General features: G+C 39.2%; 1 protein-coding gene across 1 annotated transcript in view; it reads right to left on the bottom strand.

Moving 5' to 3' along the window:
* Nucleotides 1-356: 356 nt before the first annotated feature.
* The window catches only part of LOC126260253 (ZZ-type zinc finger-containing protein 3), a 75792-nt gene continuing 57319 nt past the window's right edge, over nt 357-18829 (bottom strand). The window contains exons 7-8 of the mRNA XM_049957579.1: nt 9393-9515; nt 357-763 (exon numbers count right to left, since the gene is read on the bottom strand). Of these exons, the coding sequence (XP_049813536.1) occupies nt 515-763; nt 9393-9515 (372 nt within the window). The 3' untranslated portion in view covers nt 357-514. The remainder of the gene's footprint in view (nt 764-9392; nt 9516-18829) is intronic.

The raw sequence follows: 18829 nt of genomic DNA, 5'->3' as shown, positions 1-18829 counted from the left end.
TATAAGATGTTACAATTAAATTTTCTAACATACACAATATTTTTCTGTTCAATATATACTAATGCTCTTTAATGAAAAATAAATGAGATCTTTTACCTCTTATCACAAGAATATGGATTTTAAGATTGAACTACACCACTAGAAATATACGTAAAATAGTACTATAAGCACAATAACATTGCAAACACACAATAACAAATTAATATGAAATCTTGAGACCTAATAATGTACCCTGCAAACAGCAGTTGACCTTATTAATGGATGTTACCACCAACTGTTAAGCTATCAGTTCACAAGAACTATAAAATACTGATATTAGTAAAACACACACACACACACACACACACACACACACACACACACACCAAAGAGAATTCTAACCAGTTATTACATAATATCTAAAAAAATTGCAGTTTTTCACAACTGCAGCTAGCAATTTATATATGAGCAAATAAATAATAATAGCATGCAACCATTACATTTGCACACCAACAGACACAAACAACTCGACTGCCTATTGTGGTAAAAAGTTAGGATCGAGATAAGCTTGTGGGACAAATGTTTGAGAATTGCTGTCTTCATCTTGGGCACATGGCGAAGGGACAGCAGTTTTCACAGTCACAAGTGTATGGCTTAATGAATGTCTCAGAGGAATCCGAGGGTCCACCAAAGGAGCAGCAACACAGTCTGTACATAGGTCCGTTGGGCAGTCTGTACAGTGCCAACGTGTTCCACAGATTGGTATTTCACCACATTCTCGACACTGCAATATAAAATTGAAGCCATTTTTCAAACATGTGTAGACTGTGTTAATAATGAGAGGAGAGAGTAGAAAGAAAGGTCATGTAATTAAAGGTTTCTTAATCATGAGGTGAAGCTGTTGAAATACAAGTGAGGACACCATCCTGAGAATTTGTGTAATGAAGCACGTAGTCAATATATATTTAAAGACAATCACACTGTACAAGACAACATGATACCAATTAAAAAACAATAATAGGCAAAAAATATAAAAATATTCCCAATTACTAAAAGATTAATGTTTACTGCAAGAACAGAAAAATAATATCGCCAGGATTCATTAACAAGGTTAATGAACCAACATAAAAAATAAATGTGGTCTAGTACAGCCTAGAATACTTGGGGGTCAGCGTTTCAGAAAAATGGGTTGAATCCCACAACTATATGTTTTCTACAACACACGGAAAAGATCCTAAAGATACCCATATCGTTAATATGGGATGCATTTAAGGTATCTAATTCAAGTGGCAGAAAAATTAAACAATTCCACAAAAACTTTAAAAAGATTTCTTTTTATCCTTTTTATCTTCTATACATTAATGATGATGACTGGTTTGTAGGGCACTCAAGAGCGCAGTCCTCAGTGCCTATACAAAGTCCCAATTTTGACACAGTCCAATCTTCTATACATTAATGAAAACTACTGCAAGAACGAACATATGTAAACGTATTACATACAATGAAGAGTTGTGTGTGTAGATATTTCTAATATTTTTAAACAGTTTACATTAGCGCTTTTCCATTGTGCATGGCTGAGTGTCCATTTTAGCTAGCAAGTTGAGTACAGCCACAACCTCACATTCTATCATGAATAAATTAAAAATCACATGAACTAGTTCAGTGAATTGCAGAACACACTCTCTCTCTCTGCAAATACCTACCAATACATCACAAAAAATATGACTAGTGACTTTTCCATTTCTGCAATGTGTAGATAGTCACCCAAACATCTCATCACAAAAATGTTTTATGTAACACTCAGTAAATCTGGAAAGTTCTTGTTACAATATGGACCATCTGAACTGCAGGGAAAATTTGCTGAGCTGCCAGCAGAGCACTAAGAGAGAAGTCTCATGTACTTCAGTGCCTTCCTAACCACCCACAGCTCTGCACAGTGCACTGAGAAGTGGCTTGGTAGCAGGAGTTTAATGACAAAATGTGGGAAGATAACCAAACACCCGAGATTGTCAGCTTGCTTTGATCCACCAGTAAAAATTATCACATTCTCTGTATACTCAGATAAAATGCCATTAAAAACCTGTTTTATCACTAAAGGCAGAGTGGTGAGCTTGTTGTACTCCGTAATGTCCAAGCTAAGAATAGGCCTGTCAACCATTCGAGGAGGAGATTTGTTGCATCACCGTTTAAAAATGGGTATGTCTGCTACACCAAGTTGCTCAACAAATTCCTCTGCATGAACAGAAAAAGGCTTAGTAGCCTCGTGACGGGTAAGCTGCATTGCAGGGTTGTTCAGCACCAACACCAACAATAGGATGGTCGGAGACGGACTACATTTAGCATAACATCGCACCATGAGGAGTTCTCACTGCTTGGTAAGAGGTGGCTTGCCAGTCTCTGCACAAGGGCTAGGAATGGTAGGAGCTGTGGCCAGCCTAAAGCCTTTATGGTTGACAGGTCCAACATCTTTAAATAAGTAGGTCTGGCTGAACCACACACTAAGCTGCCACAGTCAAGTGATGTGTGGACGAGGGTTCTATAGAATGTGAGCAAGTTGGAAAGATCCACTCGCCAATTCTTACCACTAAGACATTTTAAATGTTTAGTGCCCTGAGACATCTACATTTCCATGGAGGGGTGGCAACTATGTTAACCTGTGATCAAAGATGAGGTCCAAGAATGTAACTGAGGTCTTAAGACCCAAGATGGTTCTCTGCAGCCAGAGTTCCAGGTAGAGAAGGCATTTATGCAAACAATTAAAATATACAAATACCATGTTTTCTGCAGAGAATTTAAAACCAGTGATATCAGCCCAATCCTCCAGCCTCTTAAATGTCAGCTCTAATTAACATGAAGCAGTTGTCAGACTGGAGGAATAGAAGAATATCACAAAGTCATCCACAAATGAGGAATAATGGTCTGGGTTGCTTATTGTGGAAGAGATACTGTCGATTGCTATAATAAAAAGGGTGGCTTTCAGAACGCTACCCAGAGGAACATCATACTGTTGATGGAATGAATTGGAGCATATGGCACTGACTCAATACCGGAAATATCGTTCACCAAGGAAGGATGGCAGCAAGATGGAAAGACACTCACAAAAACCCTGTCCATGCAGCTGACAGAAGATCTTGGGTTTCCAGGTACCGTAGGCTTTCTCCAGATCAAAAAACTGCTGTTTGAGTAGGAATGACTCTTTTATCACGCCCGCTAATTGGAGGAGATTGCCAAGAATGGACTGCTATCTTAGAAACTCTTACTGGAAATAGCTGCGCAATCCCTTGGTTTCCAGAGTCCACATTAGGCTTCGGTTTATCATCCACTCAAGTCCTATACAGCTAGAGAGCACTCTTGTAGCTTCCTGGGGATAATCTATTCTTCCCTGGCTTTAGAAGCAGTATCAGAGTCACCTCCTATCATGGATCCAGATAATAGCCTCAAGCCCTATTTGACTGAAGAGGCACAGGAGGACTTCTTTCATCTCCATTCTTAAGTATCGTAACATGATGTATTTAACTCTATCAGGTCCTGACGCACGGTCATATGCAGCAGTTAGTGCTGGCTGTAGCTTTCGCAAGGAGAAAGGGCAGTTATATGGCTCCAAGTTGTCAGACGAAAAATCTAGTTGCTGTTTCTCTGTGTGTTTCCTATGTTGGCAGAATCGAGGATTGGTATAATAGATACTATTTGTGTCTATGCTATTTGCCTGAGTGCTGTTTGGCAGACATCACTGTTTAACACTTTCACTGTCGGCCATGTAACCACGCCATTTCTTACAATGCCAATATTTTTTATTAATTTTCTGCATGTGTTTTACAGAAAACTAATGTTCATTTGGTTATAACACTAGTCATTTATGAGTGCCTATATCATCTTCTTCTGGAAAATACATTTACAGCTCCTTTGGTCATTTATTTTTTTCCCCATTATATTTTTAAGGATTGTAAGGTTTTACAAAAAATAAAGTTCACGGAAATGAAAAACATGTTTTAAACATGTTTTACTGATATTTTAGTCCTCATAATCTACAGTTTTATATTCAATAACTGAAAACTGGTATCTTAAGTCCATAATTATAAATTGTTATATAAAAGATTCACGTTGTATAATTTTTTCAAGCGACATATTCTGAAAAACGGTTCTTAACGCTTTGCGATTTTGCACTCGCTGCACTGGTATATCATATCCCTTCTTGTAGAGTTCCCCGTTTGCTGTTTTCCTTTTGCTGAGCATACTTTGCACATTCTCTGGATTCTTCCTTTACCTAGTGGATGTGGTATTTTTTCCAGGAAATGCTTTTCCATAGATAGTCCAACTTAGATCCCCCAACAGAACTTGGTCTGGGAGAGTCTTCACACATTGGTAGTTCTGCATATTATACCTTTATAAATTTAAACAAACGTATCTTCTTGTTTTTTACCTTATTATGCAGAATGCATGCATTTACCAATCATGTAAGAAAACAATGAAATGCAAGTTTCCTCCACCATTTCACAGTTCTGAGTTCAAAAGCCTCATATGACATCATCTGATCAGACAGATCAACCCTAATCTTTTTTCTTTTATTGTACTCCACAACACAGGTTTCATTTTTTCCTTACCCCTTCTGTCTTTGTAACTTATCATTTCTGCTTGATGTCTGGTGCTTAGCATGTACACATTTCTTTTATCTTTCCAGCATACAGCTGAAAGGTTCCCATTCCTACGGAAAATCTACTCACTATGTTAGGTGATATCAGTGCCAGAGGCATTCCCCTCCTGGTCCTCATTACAGTTCCAACAAGGTCCATCTTCTGCTTTCCTAGCTCTCTTGCAAGAATAGGTCATGTATTAAAATGATCAGTGAATAATGTGTGCCCCTTACCTGCTAGGGTACCAAGTAGGTTTTTCACAGTGTCAACCACAACACTGCTTTGGCCACAGAAAATTCCAGATATAACCAGGGTTAGACTCTGACAGCACATATAATAATTTCATGCCATATTTGCTTGGTTTCTGTGGCATATCTTGCATGAAATAACACATCCATGCAGTAACACATGCCTGCTGCAACTGTAAATTGAGTTTCAACTAGAGGGCAGACGTTCTGTAAAAGGACATACCCCAAGTTCATCTCACTTGATTTCCAATGAATTATCATTCAAATGGAAGTTTGACATAATCGGTAGGATGCTATTTCTGCTCAACAGATTTGAGCACTAGTCACAGGACATAAAAGAATCTTGGCTCCAATGATCTTGTACAAGGGCTTTTAGATGATGCTCACATAGAAAATTATAGTCAAGAATTTTTTTATTTACACCAAAGTAAAATCTGTCCAACTAGACATTCTGCATGCAGGAGTGAGCCGACCTGCACTTGTCTGTTTCCTTATTTTCTGTCTGTCATAAACATTTGCCTGCTCTTTGGAATGAGCAAGAAGGTCCCTTTCTGTGAAACATGAAAATAAATCCAGAACTGAACAGTCTGCATCTAGCTCACATAAATCTGTGGCACCCTGGCCCCACTAAAAATGTCTACACTTGGCAAACAGTCCATTTCAGCTCACCCCACTGTAGAATCAGTATGACTTTTTGCTATTCTGCCCTTTGTCTTGGCCTCCTTTCAGTACTGTCAGAACAGATATTTTATGGTTCTACATTCATCATAGAATCACTATCTTCATTTTCTGAACCTAAAACTAAGAAAAAAATCAGTGTTAAGAAAATAAAGGAACACGAGAAAACAATGTAAACAATTGGTTCAACATTTCTTTACACAAAATCAAAACTCTAAATACTCAATAGAAATTTGATGCAATTCTTCTTGCACAAAGTCTGGATCATCATCACTTTCTTCTATTCGTGCAAAATTTCGTCACCCATAAGAGAGAATGAAGCCATGTCTATTTATTTAATTAATGAACGAGCTGAAGCCACTTTCTATCTGCATGGTTTCATTCAACGAATGCGATTTATTGGCCATTTTAGAAAGTAAATTTACACGATCTGTCAGCTGTTTTTGGACACTAACTTTATCAAGTAAGCCAATGCAGATAGACTGAGACCATGAATAAACGTCATTTCATGTTTAAAAGCAGGAGAAAGCAGATTGTGTCAAATGGAGTGATCAGCACTCTACTGAAATTTTTGGGTCTAATCAATTGCCAAGACTGGCAGTCAAAGAATTAATATGGCAGATATTGGGCCTGAAACATTATTCCCTGATATCTTCCAAATTGACTCCCATACCTCCGTTGCAGGTGCGGAGGGGGTTCATGGATGCTAAAAATTCTCTCCACACACTCTGTTTTCTCTCTTTCATGATGTGCCATCTTTAACTCTTGCCTGCCGAAAGGCTGTGATGCTGTCTCCAATATGTCTGTTTCTAAACCAACATAACACAGCATGTCTGGCCCTTACTGTTAAATGACAATCCTCATTCCACCAATGGACGGCTTTTCTGATAGGATGAGAGAATGGAGGACTCAACAACATGGTGCAACACATGTGTGATGTGGTCCACCCAGTCCTGGGTGATGCTTGGAATGCAGACAGTCATCAGATATCAGCGCAAGGCAAGTGGCCCTGGCATACTGTACATCTCCGAGTTCAATATGGAGGGTACTTCATGAGCAACTCTTATATTTGTATAATCTTCAACATGCGTAGGACCTCACACTGCTGATAGCCTACCACAGGAGAACGTTTGCCGACTTTGTTGCACAAACTGCCAATCCATTGATTGTCTCTTGAGTTTTGTTTACAGACAAGGAATAATTTGGGAGAGATGGAATAACACATTTCCACTACTAACACATGTGGGCTAATTGGAATCCTCATGTTACAATACAGACTAGACGTCAGCATGTGAGTTTAAGATTTGTGTAGGTTGGAACTATAGGTGACAGCATGAGAGGCTATATGTTCACCCAACACATCCCACAGGTGCTGTCTTCGGAGACTTACCCCTGCAAATAAGAAGAAACACTTGGATTACACATGAAGGAGCTCCAGCACATTTCACCCTCAGTGTTAGAGAGGCACTGGCTGGTATCTACCTTGACGGATGGATAGGTAGAGGAGGACCAGTTCCATGGCCTGTACATCCCCCCGACCTTAATCCTCTGGATTATTACCTCCGGCGGCATATAAAACAACTAGTCTATGCAGCAGACCACCCAGATGCAAAAAACTCTTGATTGACATGCCACTGAAGCCTGAAAATCCATTTGAAACCATCAGGGAGTATTTGAAAGAGTAGGCCAGTCCATGATTCAATGAGTGCAAACAAGTTTAAAAGCAAAAGGAGGGCATTTCGAGCATCTACTAGAAGTTTTTGTGTTGATTAACTTCAATCACTTTCATTAACAACTCGAGTAAAAAGGCTTTTCGGATGTACGTTTATACAAACTTTCTTCTTTGTTCTCATGTAAGAAACATGACCCCAAAGTTGTAACAGTATTTTTGAAACACTCTGTGTCTGTGTGTTTGGGGAGGGGGGCCCTTATAATATAAGCACCCTCTCTGTTCTGTAATAAGTGTCAATAGGGACAGCAAAACTATAAGAACCACCAGTGCTCCAGCAGGAAATGGCAGCAGCAGGAAAGACAGTGTAGTGTGGACAGGCACACGGGACAGGGCAAGGATTATGGCCAAAAGAATGGACTGCAAATTTCTTTTTTACTCCACGTGGAAACTATCACAACCCCACCTGAAGGAGGTAAGATAGTAAAGGCATGTTGCTGAGAAGCAATATCGTTTCATAAGCTTTTTGAAAGAATCCAGTACAAGCAGCCACTGGATTTGTGAAGCTTCATTCTGCACATATGAACTATGACCATGTCATGTTGCAAAAACAAAGACACATGTCTAGGAGCCTCAACTTCTGGCCCATCTTTCCACTAGTCAACGGGCAGCTATATCCGCCAATGAATCATTCCCCAACTATCTTCCCAAAGAGGTAAACTGTTGAGTCCTACGTGAATTATTCAAGAGGATGTACTTGTGCACATAACTTGAAAAAGAGTATCCTGAGAAGACACATACAGGTAAATTCCCACAAAGTTTCACCACATTCACAAAACTTTCAAAGTGACTCTTGTAAAGAAGCTAAAAAAAAGGAAGAAAATGAGGAAGAGGACAGAGGCTCACACTGCTCCAGAGGAGTTGGATCAACAGCCCACAGTTATTGAATTCTTTTTTCTTCTCTTTATGTAAGCACATGTAAGTAAACATCTGCTGTTCATAAGTCTGTACTTAATGTGAGCATTAATATGTTCACTACCATGAGGCTGCAACCGGCCCAGCAGACCTGCCTGGTGTGGGGTGAGATCCGGAGACCTTGCCGGGCAAGGTAGGGTTTGGCATGCATGAAGACAAGCAGTAGAGACTCTCAACATATACAAGCAGGCATAATCTTGCTGAAATGTAAGCCCGGGATGGCTTGCCATGAATGGCAACAAAACGGGCACAGAACATTGTCGACGTTCTGCTGTGTTGTAAGGGTACCACGGATGACAACCAAAGGGGTTTTCCTATAAAATGAAATGTCACCTGAGACCAACACTCTGGTTATTGAGCCATTTGGCAGGCAACAGTCAGTTTGGTATCCCACGGCTGTTCGAGGTATCTCCGACACACCTTCAATGGACACTGGGAGATCAATTCAAAGTGGTACTCATCACATAGGACAATTCTACTCCAGTCAATGAGATTCCATGCCAAATGTGCCCGATACCAATGCAGTCTTATTGTACAGAGGTTAATGGCTGTCAGTGCAAGGGGTGCTATGCCAAGCCCCCTTTCTGTAAGCCAACTATTAATGGTCCTTGTGGTCACTGAACCACCAGTTGCATGTCAGATTGACAATAATGATAAATCTAGGGATCTGAGTGCCTCTCTGACAATTACTCAATCCTCACATTCTGTTGTCTCTTTGGGTCAGTCGATTCTGTCCTGACATTGTGTTCAGCGATGGTTCACCTGTTCCACCATTGTCGAATAGTGGCATCGCTTTTATTCAAGTGTCGAGCGATTCACCAATTACTCCTACCAGCTTCTTTGAGCCCAACTATATGTCCCCTCTCAAATGCTCACATCTGCATATACTGTTTGGCATAGTAGCTGTCCAACAGAGTACACAGAATGAAATTTGTAAAACTTTATGCCTTGGTATTGACATGTCACCTGTTTACTATCCTTGCCAGCTGTGTGGTGAAACTGTGCTGCAGTGTCTCACATTAAACCCGCAGCTGCCACAGTTTACAATTTTGTATTTTCCATAGATGAATATCGATTAGAGACCAATTTGCATAACTCCTTTGTGGAGTGTCCTCTTTCCCCCCCCCCCCCCCCCTCCTCATAGTGAATGATTAAAGCTTACATGTTTAAAACAGTAAGGATGATTACAAATAATTTTTACTATGTCATTACCTTGTAACCTTGATGCATTACACTGACATCCTGTAATGCTTTCTCCTGTCTGACCCGTATCAGCAACTGTAAACTGCTATATTCTTCATTATTTGCCACATCCTGTTGAGGTTTCTCCATACCCTAAATTTGGGAAAAACAAAGTATTAAAACTATTTACAAGCATTGTTTGACCACAAATTATCCATTTATGACCTTCAAATAGATGTCTGCCATTTATTTATTTCTACAGAAATGCAAGAGAGAGATGTAATTTTTATAGGCTTCACCTTTCTCAAAATCGCTGGCTTCTGCAAACACCTATTTATACCAGGCAATTCGAATATTTACTTTCATCAGTAACAGTTTCTTTTACCTATATTTTGACTCATTGAACATTATTCAAAGACGAAAGACTGCTACGGTCGCAGGTTCGAATCCTGCCTCGGGCATGGGTGTGTGTGATGTCCTTAGGTTAGTTAGGTTTAAGTAGTTCTAAGTTCTAGGGGACTTATGACCTAAGATGTTGAGTCCCATAGTGCTCAGAGCCATTTGAACCATCAAAGACGAAAACTCCATTGTGGTGATTTATTGCATAGACAAAAGCAATACTGAGACAAAATAATCATAGCTCTTTAAATTTTTAATTTAGGATTTGAAGTTATAATTAGATAAACTGTTTTCATACTATTTATGTTACATGATTTAGTTAATAATATATATGTCAATTGATGCTGCAAAGAAATTCAATAATGGTGTAGAAAGTGTTGGCCACTAATAAATCAGTTAAGCTCTTCAAACTGCACTTCATTAGTAGCTACACTTTTTGTAATGGATGGCAAACTATTGACAGTGTGTGTACTTGAATAACTAACATCTATCTGGACCAATGAAAGTGACTCCGTGAATATTGTTCTTATCCCTGGTATTCGTTTATGTAAACTAAGCTATTGGATTGAAAAAGAGATATATCACTAACAACAAATTTCATTAATGAATAAATATACTGAGAAGCACCAGACAGTGTATCCAGTTCTTTGAACAGGCTTCTACAGGATATTCTTGAATTCACAACACAAATGAATCATATTAGATGCTTTTTGGACGCAGAGAACGCTAGCTAAGTACTCATTATAGTCATAATATACTACAATTTAGTGGAGATTACCATAATTTATAAGTTCTTAACATGTCTAATATACTCAGAAGTTCCTTGAGAGATAAATCCGGTTCTGGGAAAGTAAGTGACACCAGTGAAGTCAGTAGTCTTTTTGTTTTCTCACACACCAGAAAACTCCAGTTGTAAAATAGAACTACTGTTGAATGGAATGAGAGCTAGAATTAGTTATGGGGATTTGGTTGTTCCCAGAAACTGATATTGTATACAGTGGTACTTCTAAACTACACAAAATGTAAATATAGAAAAATAAGTACTGTACTTACTACCCACAAAAATTTGCTCTGATCCCATATGACACTGTATGTTGCAGGAAGAAACATGTAGCTGCTACTGTTGTATGGAAGTTGTATGAAATTTGCTTATCTTATCTTTTGTTTGCATCTTTTAAAGCCACGTAAACACGTGAATGTTTAAAGGTCATTTCTAGTTTGAAATCTTTTCTTTCTGCATATCCCTCTCAAAAATCAGAAAAAAGTCAAAACTTAGAAGCAATGTGCTGATATTAACATCTATTTCATTCACAACTGAAATATTTACCTTGTACACCATTCCAACTGGTAGACTGTTGCCTAAGGCAATTTCAAAATTACAAGCAATCTGCATGCTCATCTTCATTCAAAACAATAATCGTGTGCATCAAATGTCCACATTCTCTGTCTACTGCTACTCTTCATCTGCTATCATTAAACTGAGTGAATCCCATCAACTCCTTACTACACCAACACAGAAAGAGCAGTCTTCTTCTGAATTGATGGAATTTACATTAACCATTACATCACAAAAACTTCCCTACAGTGAAGGGAAATTTATTCTATGTTCCTACCTTTCTTTACATTTGTTTAGCTGATCTATAAATGTACCAGAACCTGTTTGCATTAGTGTTTCTCAGCACAAAATACGGCAACTCATGGTAACTCTGCAAAAATTTATGTTGGGGCAAGACTACCAAGCAACAGCATGATCTGTGTGGCATACTACAAGGCTGCTTCACAGTATAGTTAATCCCTCCTTAAGTTTGTTGTAAGTAATCCACTGCAGTTCTAAAGGAACAATGATGTATATAATTACAACAACAGAAGGAATAAATGACATTCATTACTCCATATTAAGGTTGTCCTTAGCATGAAAAGGTGTGCACAATGCCAAAATTTACCCAGTGATGTAAAATGTCAAACAGACAGCAAATTAAAATTTAAAGACAAATCGAAAAATTCTCTCTTTGACAACTCCTCCTATTCTGGAGGCGAATTTCTGTTATTGTAATGTGTAAAAGGTGGAAGATACAAAGTACTAACTCACATCAGTAGCTTTATTTTTAGCAATTTTTACAAATAAATTTGCAATGTTAACGTTCCACATCATTACGATTTATCACGCAAATGATCCATGGAACATTTCCAGTGAAGCAAGCCTTGCAGGTTACTTTGTATCATTTTTAAGGTCTAGTATCCTGTTGGAATTCTAGTTACTGGAGAGGGAACACTAACTCATTCGGTGGAGAAAAGAAATAATTTTGTCATAATTATGGAACTCTCCTAATATTTGTAAGTAGTAGTTCAGAGAAACCATGAAAATCACAGATCAATGTTACGATGATAAGAATTCCAGAGTGAAAAACAATAAACAAAACTGGACTACCTGCTCATCAGCTTCGAGGTAATGGTTGCCCTTTGCCCCCCACCCTTTTTTTTTTAATATCACGATAGCTATAAGGCTATAAGTTGCTTCTCCAGAACGCAAGTCTTAAAATACCCAATTTGCTGCTTTCCCTCTTTTTCTCCCAAGTTTAGAATTTTTTTTTACTCTAAGTTTCCTAATCTGTCCATGGGGATATTGCTCATCTCAGGGATTATATGTTAGCGAGAACAGAGGCCAATTTACAACTCAGTGGATGAAAGGACTTCTAATTGTGCATATAAATCTGATAATAACTGACTGATAAGACTTTTTTTTATTTTTATTCACTTGTAATTTCATTTTGAACTAATATCTCTGATGGAGAAAAAAAAAGTATTTTTTTTACAACTTTCAAGTATCCAAAAATTAAGAATATTTATTTCTATTTTATGCATGCATCAGCAACATTCTCTAATGAAATTTTCACTATAAGAACAAGGTACACTCAAGTAATGCAAAGAACCTAAACTGATACTCATTTTTCTTGTCTTGAAGACAAAGTTTACATTTAATTCCATAAAATTTCATTTTATATAGAATATATTTAGGTAAAAACAATAAAATCCAAGCAGTAGAATAGCCCACTGTACCAAGATACTTCTCCCTGCAAAACTGTTGATATTTGTATTTTGTTTATACAGTACTTAATAATCACTAAACTTTACTGTGGCATCGTCTATATATCTTACATGTAAAAAGTCTGCCAACCTATAGGAGACTTAGTCTACCAAACCTACATCTATTACAGAACGAAAGTTTCGCCTTCAAGTTTCATTACTTATTTTTACGTACTTTATTATAGCCAGGTAAAGTGGTTGGTCTGTTGTATTTTGTTAAAGTCTGCTACTCTGTCGACAACAGATTTATCTTCAATAATCTACACAAACTTTGATTTTCTCTAGGTTGATTAAAAAACACTTTTTCTACAAATGAAACAATGGTTTTCCAAATGTTACGAAAGAATTTTATTTGCACAAAATCACAGTCATTATTTTCTTCTCCGGAAAATTCTCCCACATCAAGCAAATTTTATTGGTTCATCTGTCAGCTCATTGAATGCTAAGTCAGTCCAGAACTATAGCAAACACATAACAAAAAAATAAAAAAAAACTTTTATGTACATTTTTTAATTCTTTTGATTGCAAACAATATGAAACATTAATAGGTCTAGACCACATTGTCTTTATATCTTGATACTACGTATCTAGGGAAAAGCCGCTAACAAACAAACACAAAACATAAGCACTTTTACAGAATTACAAAAAATAAGGAAGTAATAGACATGAAAGATGTACCATTCTCATTTAAGAGATAACTTCAATAAAGTGCTGGCTATAACAACAAGATTAAAAAGAGATTCTAAACTTACAGGGATAAAAGAACCAAACAATTTGATTACAAATAACGAAATGAGACACCAGCAAAGAAACAAGTTACAATAAGCAGACAACATATCACGCTTTCTAAAAAAACACTTGAGTGCAAAGTTTTTACACTTTATCGTTAGGCCAAATTTGTTTGTCATCAATATGAAGCAAACAGCAGACTGTTGTAATCTACTCATTAAGAGGTATAATCTTACATTAAAAGTTCAACACCATAAGGCAAGTGTGTGTTATATGAGGCAATGTAACCAACAATGTTCAAATACACTGACTTTATTTTTACATTATCTGAGAATGAGAACACTCAGTAACTTCTGATAAAGATTACACGTAATTTCAAACCTTTAAAAACATTTCTCTCACTGAAATCCTCCACAAAGTGATGAAAGGAAAAAATTTATTTCTTTACTAAATTTTCAATGTTCATATAGTCAAACTTCAGCATCACACATAACATTTTTATTACTTCTTTACTAAAAATTCCATTTGCACCACTCTTTGCAGACAGTATTGACATATATCACTGAATGTACCTGCAAAATTATATCATTATAGAACAAAAAGTTCACGAGATATGATGTCAAACAATTAAATGTGTGCGAAACTAGCTTTAGCTTGATTTGGAGCCCGAATTTCCCAGTTTATATTTATTGAATGTTTCATAATGACAGCACTTACAGAGTTCCAACCAATTTTAAGCACAATTTCAAACCTTTCCTAAACTTTTTCTCACTTACATGCTTAAAGGCAAATATTTAACACATTAATTCATTTGTTAAGTTATCAGACATTTGTAGCTGTTTTATACATGGGTTTGTTTCTTTAAAGAATAGAGTATTTACTGGTATGTTTAGGCTCACTCTTCTTTATCTTCTTGGTATATAGACAGCACTTCATTAAAGTTGTCTCTCATATGAGAATGGCGTGTCTTTCTTATTTATTACTTCCCAATTTTTGCAATCTCGTAAAACTGATTGTGGTTCACGTTTATCAGATAGTACTATGTAAGGAGGGAAAAGCCACTAACATATGCATACGATGCAGTCTAACCCTACTATTTAAGTTGACACTATGTCTTTATCATGTTTATATGTCATTAATTTTTGTACATTACTTTACCCTGAAATATATTATCTAAATAAATTTTCTGCTTCTGCTTGATTCTCCAGATCTGAGGATGGTTGCATGAAAAACCAAAACTAGTTTCCAAATTTAATGTTTCATACTGTTTGCAACCTCGACAAATAAAAATTTTGGCATAAAGTTATCATCATCATCATCATCATCATCATCATCATAAATATTATTTTAATACTGAAGATCACTTATCTCTATTTCTCAATCTCAGGTTTTACTATACATATGCAGTATAAAGCAGAAGTGCTGAGTTGTTAGTAGGCACATACAAACAGAATACAACTTTCTAGCTTCCAGAATTGGAATGGTTGTGGTGGGGGTAGTGACGAATGGATGGGTAAAGGCATAGAGGGAGAGGAAGGTGAGAGTCAGGGAGAAGAACTGTGGCTCTGAGGAAGGCAGCTGCTTTGCTGGCCAGGAACGTAGGAGGGGAGTGGTGGCAGGTATATGGGTTTCGCATGTAAATGTACAACAGTAGGGGCTGTTGGGGAGTGGTGCATACTGAAGGCAGCATGGGGACATGAATTGGGAGGAAGTGACAGGATGGAGGAAGGGGAAACTGTCGGGTGGAGGGTGCAGGGACAGTGGGTTAGATGAGATTGAGACTAGGATAATTACAGGAACAGAGGGATGTGTTGTTAGGGTAACTCTCATCTACATAGGTCAAAGAAGCTGAGGGTGGCGGGAAGGATCAAGATGGCCCAGGTGGTGAACATCCATTGAAACTGAGCATGTTACGCTCAGCATCATGTTGTGCCACCAGGTGGTCAACTTTATTATAGGCAACGGTTTGGCAGTGGTCATTCATAAAGGTGGATAGCTGGTTGGCAATCGTATTGTAGTCTTTGCAGCAGAGTTGGTATGTGACATGGCTGCTTTCACAGATAGACTGGTCTCTGATGGAGTACAGGGGAATGATACTGGTGGAAAGGGATTGGGAATGGGAGCGACATTGGGATGGACTAGGATGATGTATAGGTTGGGTGGGCAACAGAACACCCCTTTAGGAGAGGTAGGAAGGATCATGGGTAGAATGTCCCGCACTTCAGGCCAGGATGAGAGATAATCAAAACTCTGTTCCGGTGTACGGTGATAATGGGTGACAAGGGGTCACTTCTTTGTAGCTGATTCTTGGGGTTGGTGGGAATGGCACAGGAAATCTGCTTGTAGGCTAGGTTAGGAAGGGCTCTTACCTGTCTGTGTAGGTCATCATGAGACCCTAAGCATACTGAGCAAGGAAGTTCTCATCACTGCAGGCACACCATCCATGAGTGACTAGGCAGCATGGGTGGAATTTTTTGGTGTGGAAGGGATGGCGGCTGTTAAAATGCAGGTACTGTTGGTGGTTAGTGGGTCTAACATGGACAGAGGTGTGGACAGAACCATCAGAAAGGTGGAGGTCAGCATCCAGGAAGGCAGCACGTTGGATACAGGACGACCAAGTGAAGCGTATGTTGAGATTTTGAAGTAATGTGGATAGGTGTATTGGTTCTGAGTCCAGATCATGAAGATATCACCAATGACTCTCAATAAGACTATGAATTTGGATTTTGCAGGACTAGGAAGGTTTCCTCTAGCGACAGGTTGGCATAGGAAGTTGTCATGCAGGTGCCAATGGCTATGCTGTGAATTTGTTTGTATACCTCCCCTTCAAAGTCAAAGTAGTTGTGGGTCAGGATATAGTTGGTAAGGTGTTTGGAATCTATATTATGTTGGAAGTGGTAGTGTTCAATGGTAGCAAGGCCATGAGCATGAGGGATGTTCGAGTATAGCAAGGTGGCATCAACACTTACAAGAAGGGATCCAGGCAGTAAAGGGGTGGGGATGTTGGAAACACAGTGAAGAAATTAGATAGCAGCTTTGATGCAGGAGGCTAGGTTCCGGGTAACTGGTTGGAGGTGTTGATCAACAAAAGTGGAAACTCTTTCAGTGGGAGTACAACAGCCACCTACAATGGGGCATCCAGGATTGTTGGGTTTGTGGATTTTGGAAAGCATGTAAAAGGTAGGTGTAGGTGTGTGTTGTGTTGCAGGTTTGAGGAGGGAGACATACTCAAGAGGAGAGGTTCTGGGAAGGGCCTATGAATTTCAGTAAGGACCAGAAGTCATGTTGGACTTCTGGGATGTGATCACTGGCAGAGCAGAGATCTTCCTTCAAGTAGCCACTATGACTCATCACAACAGCAGTGGATCACTTGTGTGCAATGAGGATTATTAGCACAAGATCTGTTTTCACATTGTGTACAGCTGTCCTTTCTTCTGCTAAAAGATTAGTGTTCTTAGGAAGGGCCCTGGAGAAGACCACAAACATATTTCCCAAGCCATATCCTAACACACTGTTAATCTTCCCACCAATCCAAGAATCAGCTAAAAAGGAGCAGTCCCCTCACCATTCAATATCACCCTGGACTGGAACAGCTGAACCATATCCTTCACCCCGTATCCATAAGGCAGACAAAGGGCTGCGCAGTCTGGGGAGCCTTGCCACAGTTCGAGCGGCTTTACCCCCGTTAGAGGTTCGAGTCCTCCCTCAGGCGTGTGTGTGTGTGTGTGTGTGTGTGTGTTGTCCTTAGCATAAATTAGTTTAAGTTTAGTGTAAGCCTAGGGACCGATGACCTCAGCAGTTTCGTCCCATAGCAACTTTTGCAGACAAAGGCGCAAGACCTGCCCAATCCACCGAACCAGCACCTCTGATTCCACCCCATCTTATACCAACTCTGATGTAAATACTGCACAGCTTTTAATGACAATATGGCTACAAACCAGCTGTCCACCACGAAGACTGGCCACCGCCAAACTGTTGCCAACAACCAAGTTGACCAGCCAGTGGCACAACATGCAGGTGGGCAAAACATTCTCAATTTCAATGGCTGCTTCACAACTTTGACTATCTGGATCCATCCCACCACCATCAGCTTCACTGAACTATAAGTACACTGGCGGGAGTTATACTTACGACACATCCTCCACTTCTGCAATCATTCTGGCCTCAAACTCGGGTAACCCACTGTTCCTGAATCCTTCACTCGACACTTTCCCTTCCTCCATTCTGTCACCCCCTCCAAATTCATGTTCCCATCCTGCTTTCAGCATGCACAGCTTCCCATCGACCCCTACAATCATGCATTTCATGCTGAGCCCATATACCTGCTACCCCTCCCTCACACAAATGAGCTGCCTCCCTCCGAGATGCTAGCCACTCACCCATAGGCCCTCACTCTGCCTCCCTACCTCATGCCTCCCTCGCCCTCTCCCCATCCAACACTACCGCAACCACAACCAGTCCTAAACATATAACTAAATTTAATACAGGCTCCTGAATCTCCGTAAGCTTCCATAAGTCGACTTCTGCAAGTATCATCAACTTCCAGTTTCTTGTGTCTTGTTGCAAGTACTTGACAAACTTACCACTAGCTGGGAGTTTTTCTCAAACTCGCAGAAGTTTTGTGTGTTCAATACCGGTACAACAATGTGAAAAGAACAGTGGCACAAAGAAAGATGAACTGAAACAAGTGTATGGTACCACGGGAACCCATAAATGAACACTATGTGATAAAAGTATCCAGATACTACACGAAAAACATATGTTTTTCATATTAGGTGCATTGTGCTGCTACCTGGTACCACGTACTCCATATCAGCGACATCAGTAGGCTCTGCGGAAGTCACAGACTTCGAACATGGTCAGGTGATTGAGTGTCACTAGTGTCATACGTCTGAAGGTGAGATTTCCACACTCCTAAACATCCATAGGTCCACTGTTTCTGATGTCATAGTGAAGTGGAAAAGTGAAGGGATACGTACAGCACAAATCGTACAGGCTGACCTTGTCTGCTGACTGACAGAGACCGCTGACAGTTGAAGAGGGTCATAGTATGTAATAGGCAGACATCTATCCTGACCCCACACAGGAATTCCAAACTACATCATGATCCACTGCCAGTACTGTGACAGTTAGGTGGGGGGTGAGAAAACTTGGATTTCATGGTTGAGCAGCTGCTCATAAGCCACACATCATGCCGGTAAATGCCAAACAACGCCTCGCTTGGTGTAAGGAGCTTAAACATTACAGAATTGAAT

This window comes from Schistocerca nitens, chromosome 5, assembly GCF_023898315.1.
Source record: "Schistocerca nitens isolate TAMUIC-IGC-003100 chromosome 5, iqSchNite1.1, whole genome shotgun sequence".
In the NCBI taxonomy this organism is placed as follows: Eukaryota; Metazoa; Arthropoda; class Insecta; order Orthoptera; family Acrididae; genus Schistocerca; species Schistocerca nitens.
The sequence above is the reverse complement of the archived record's forward strand: the minus strand, read 5'-3'. Positions and strand labels throughout refer to the sequence as shown.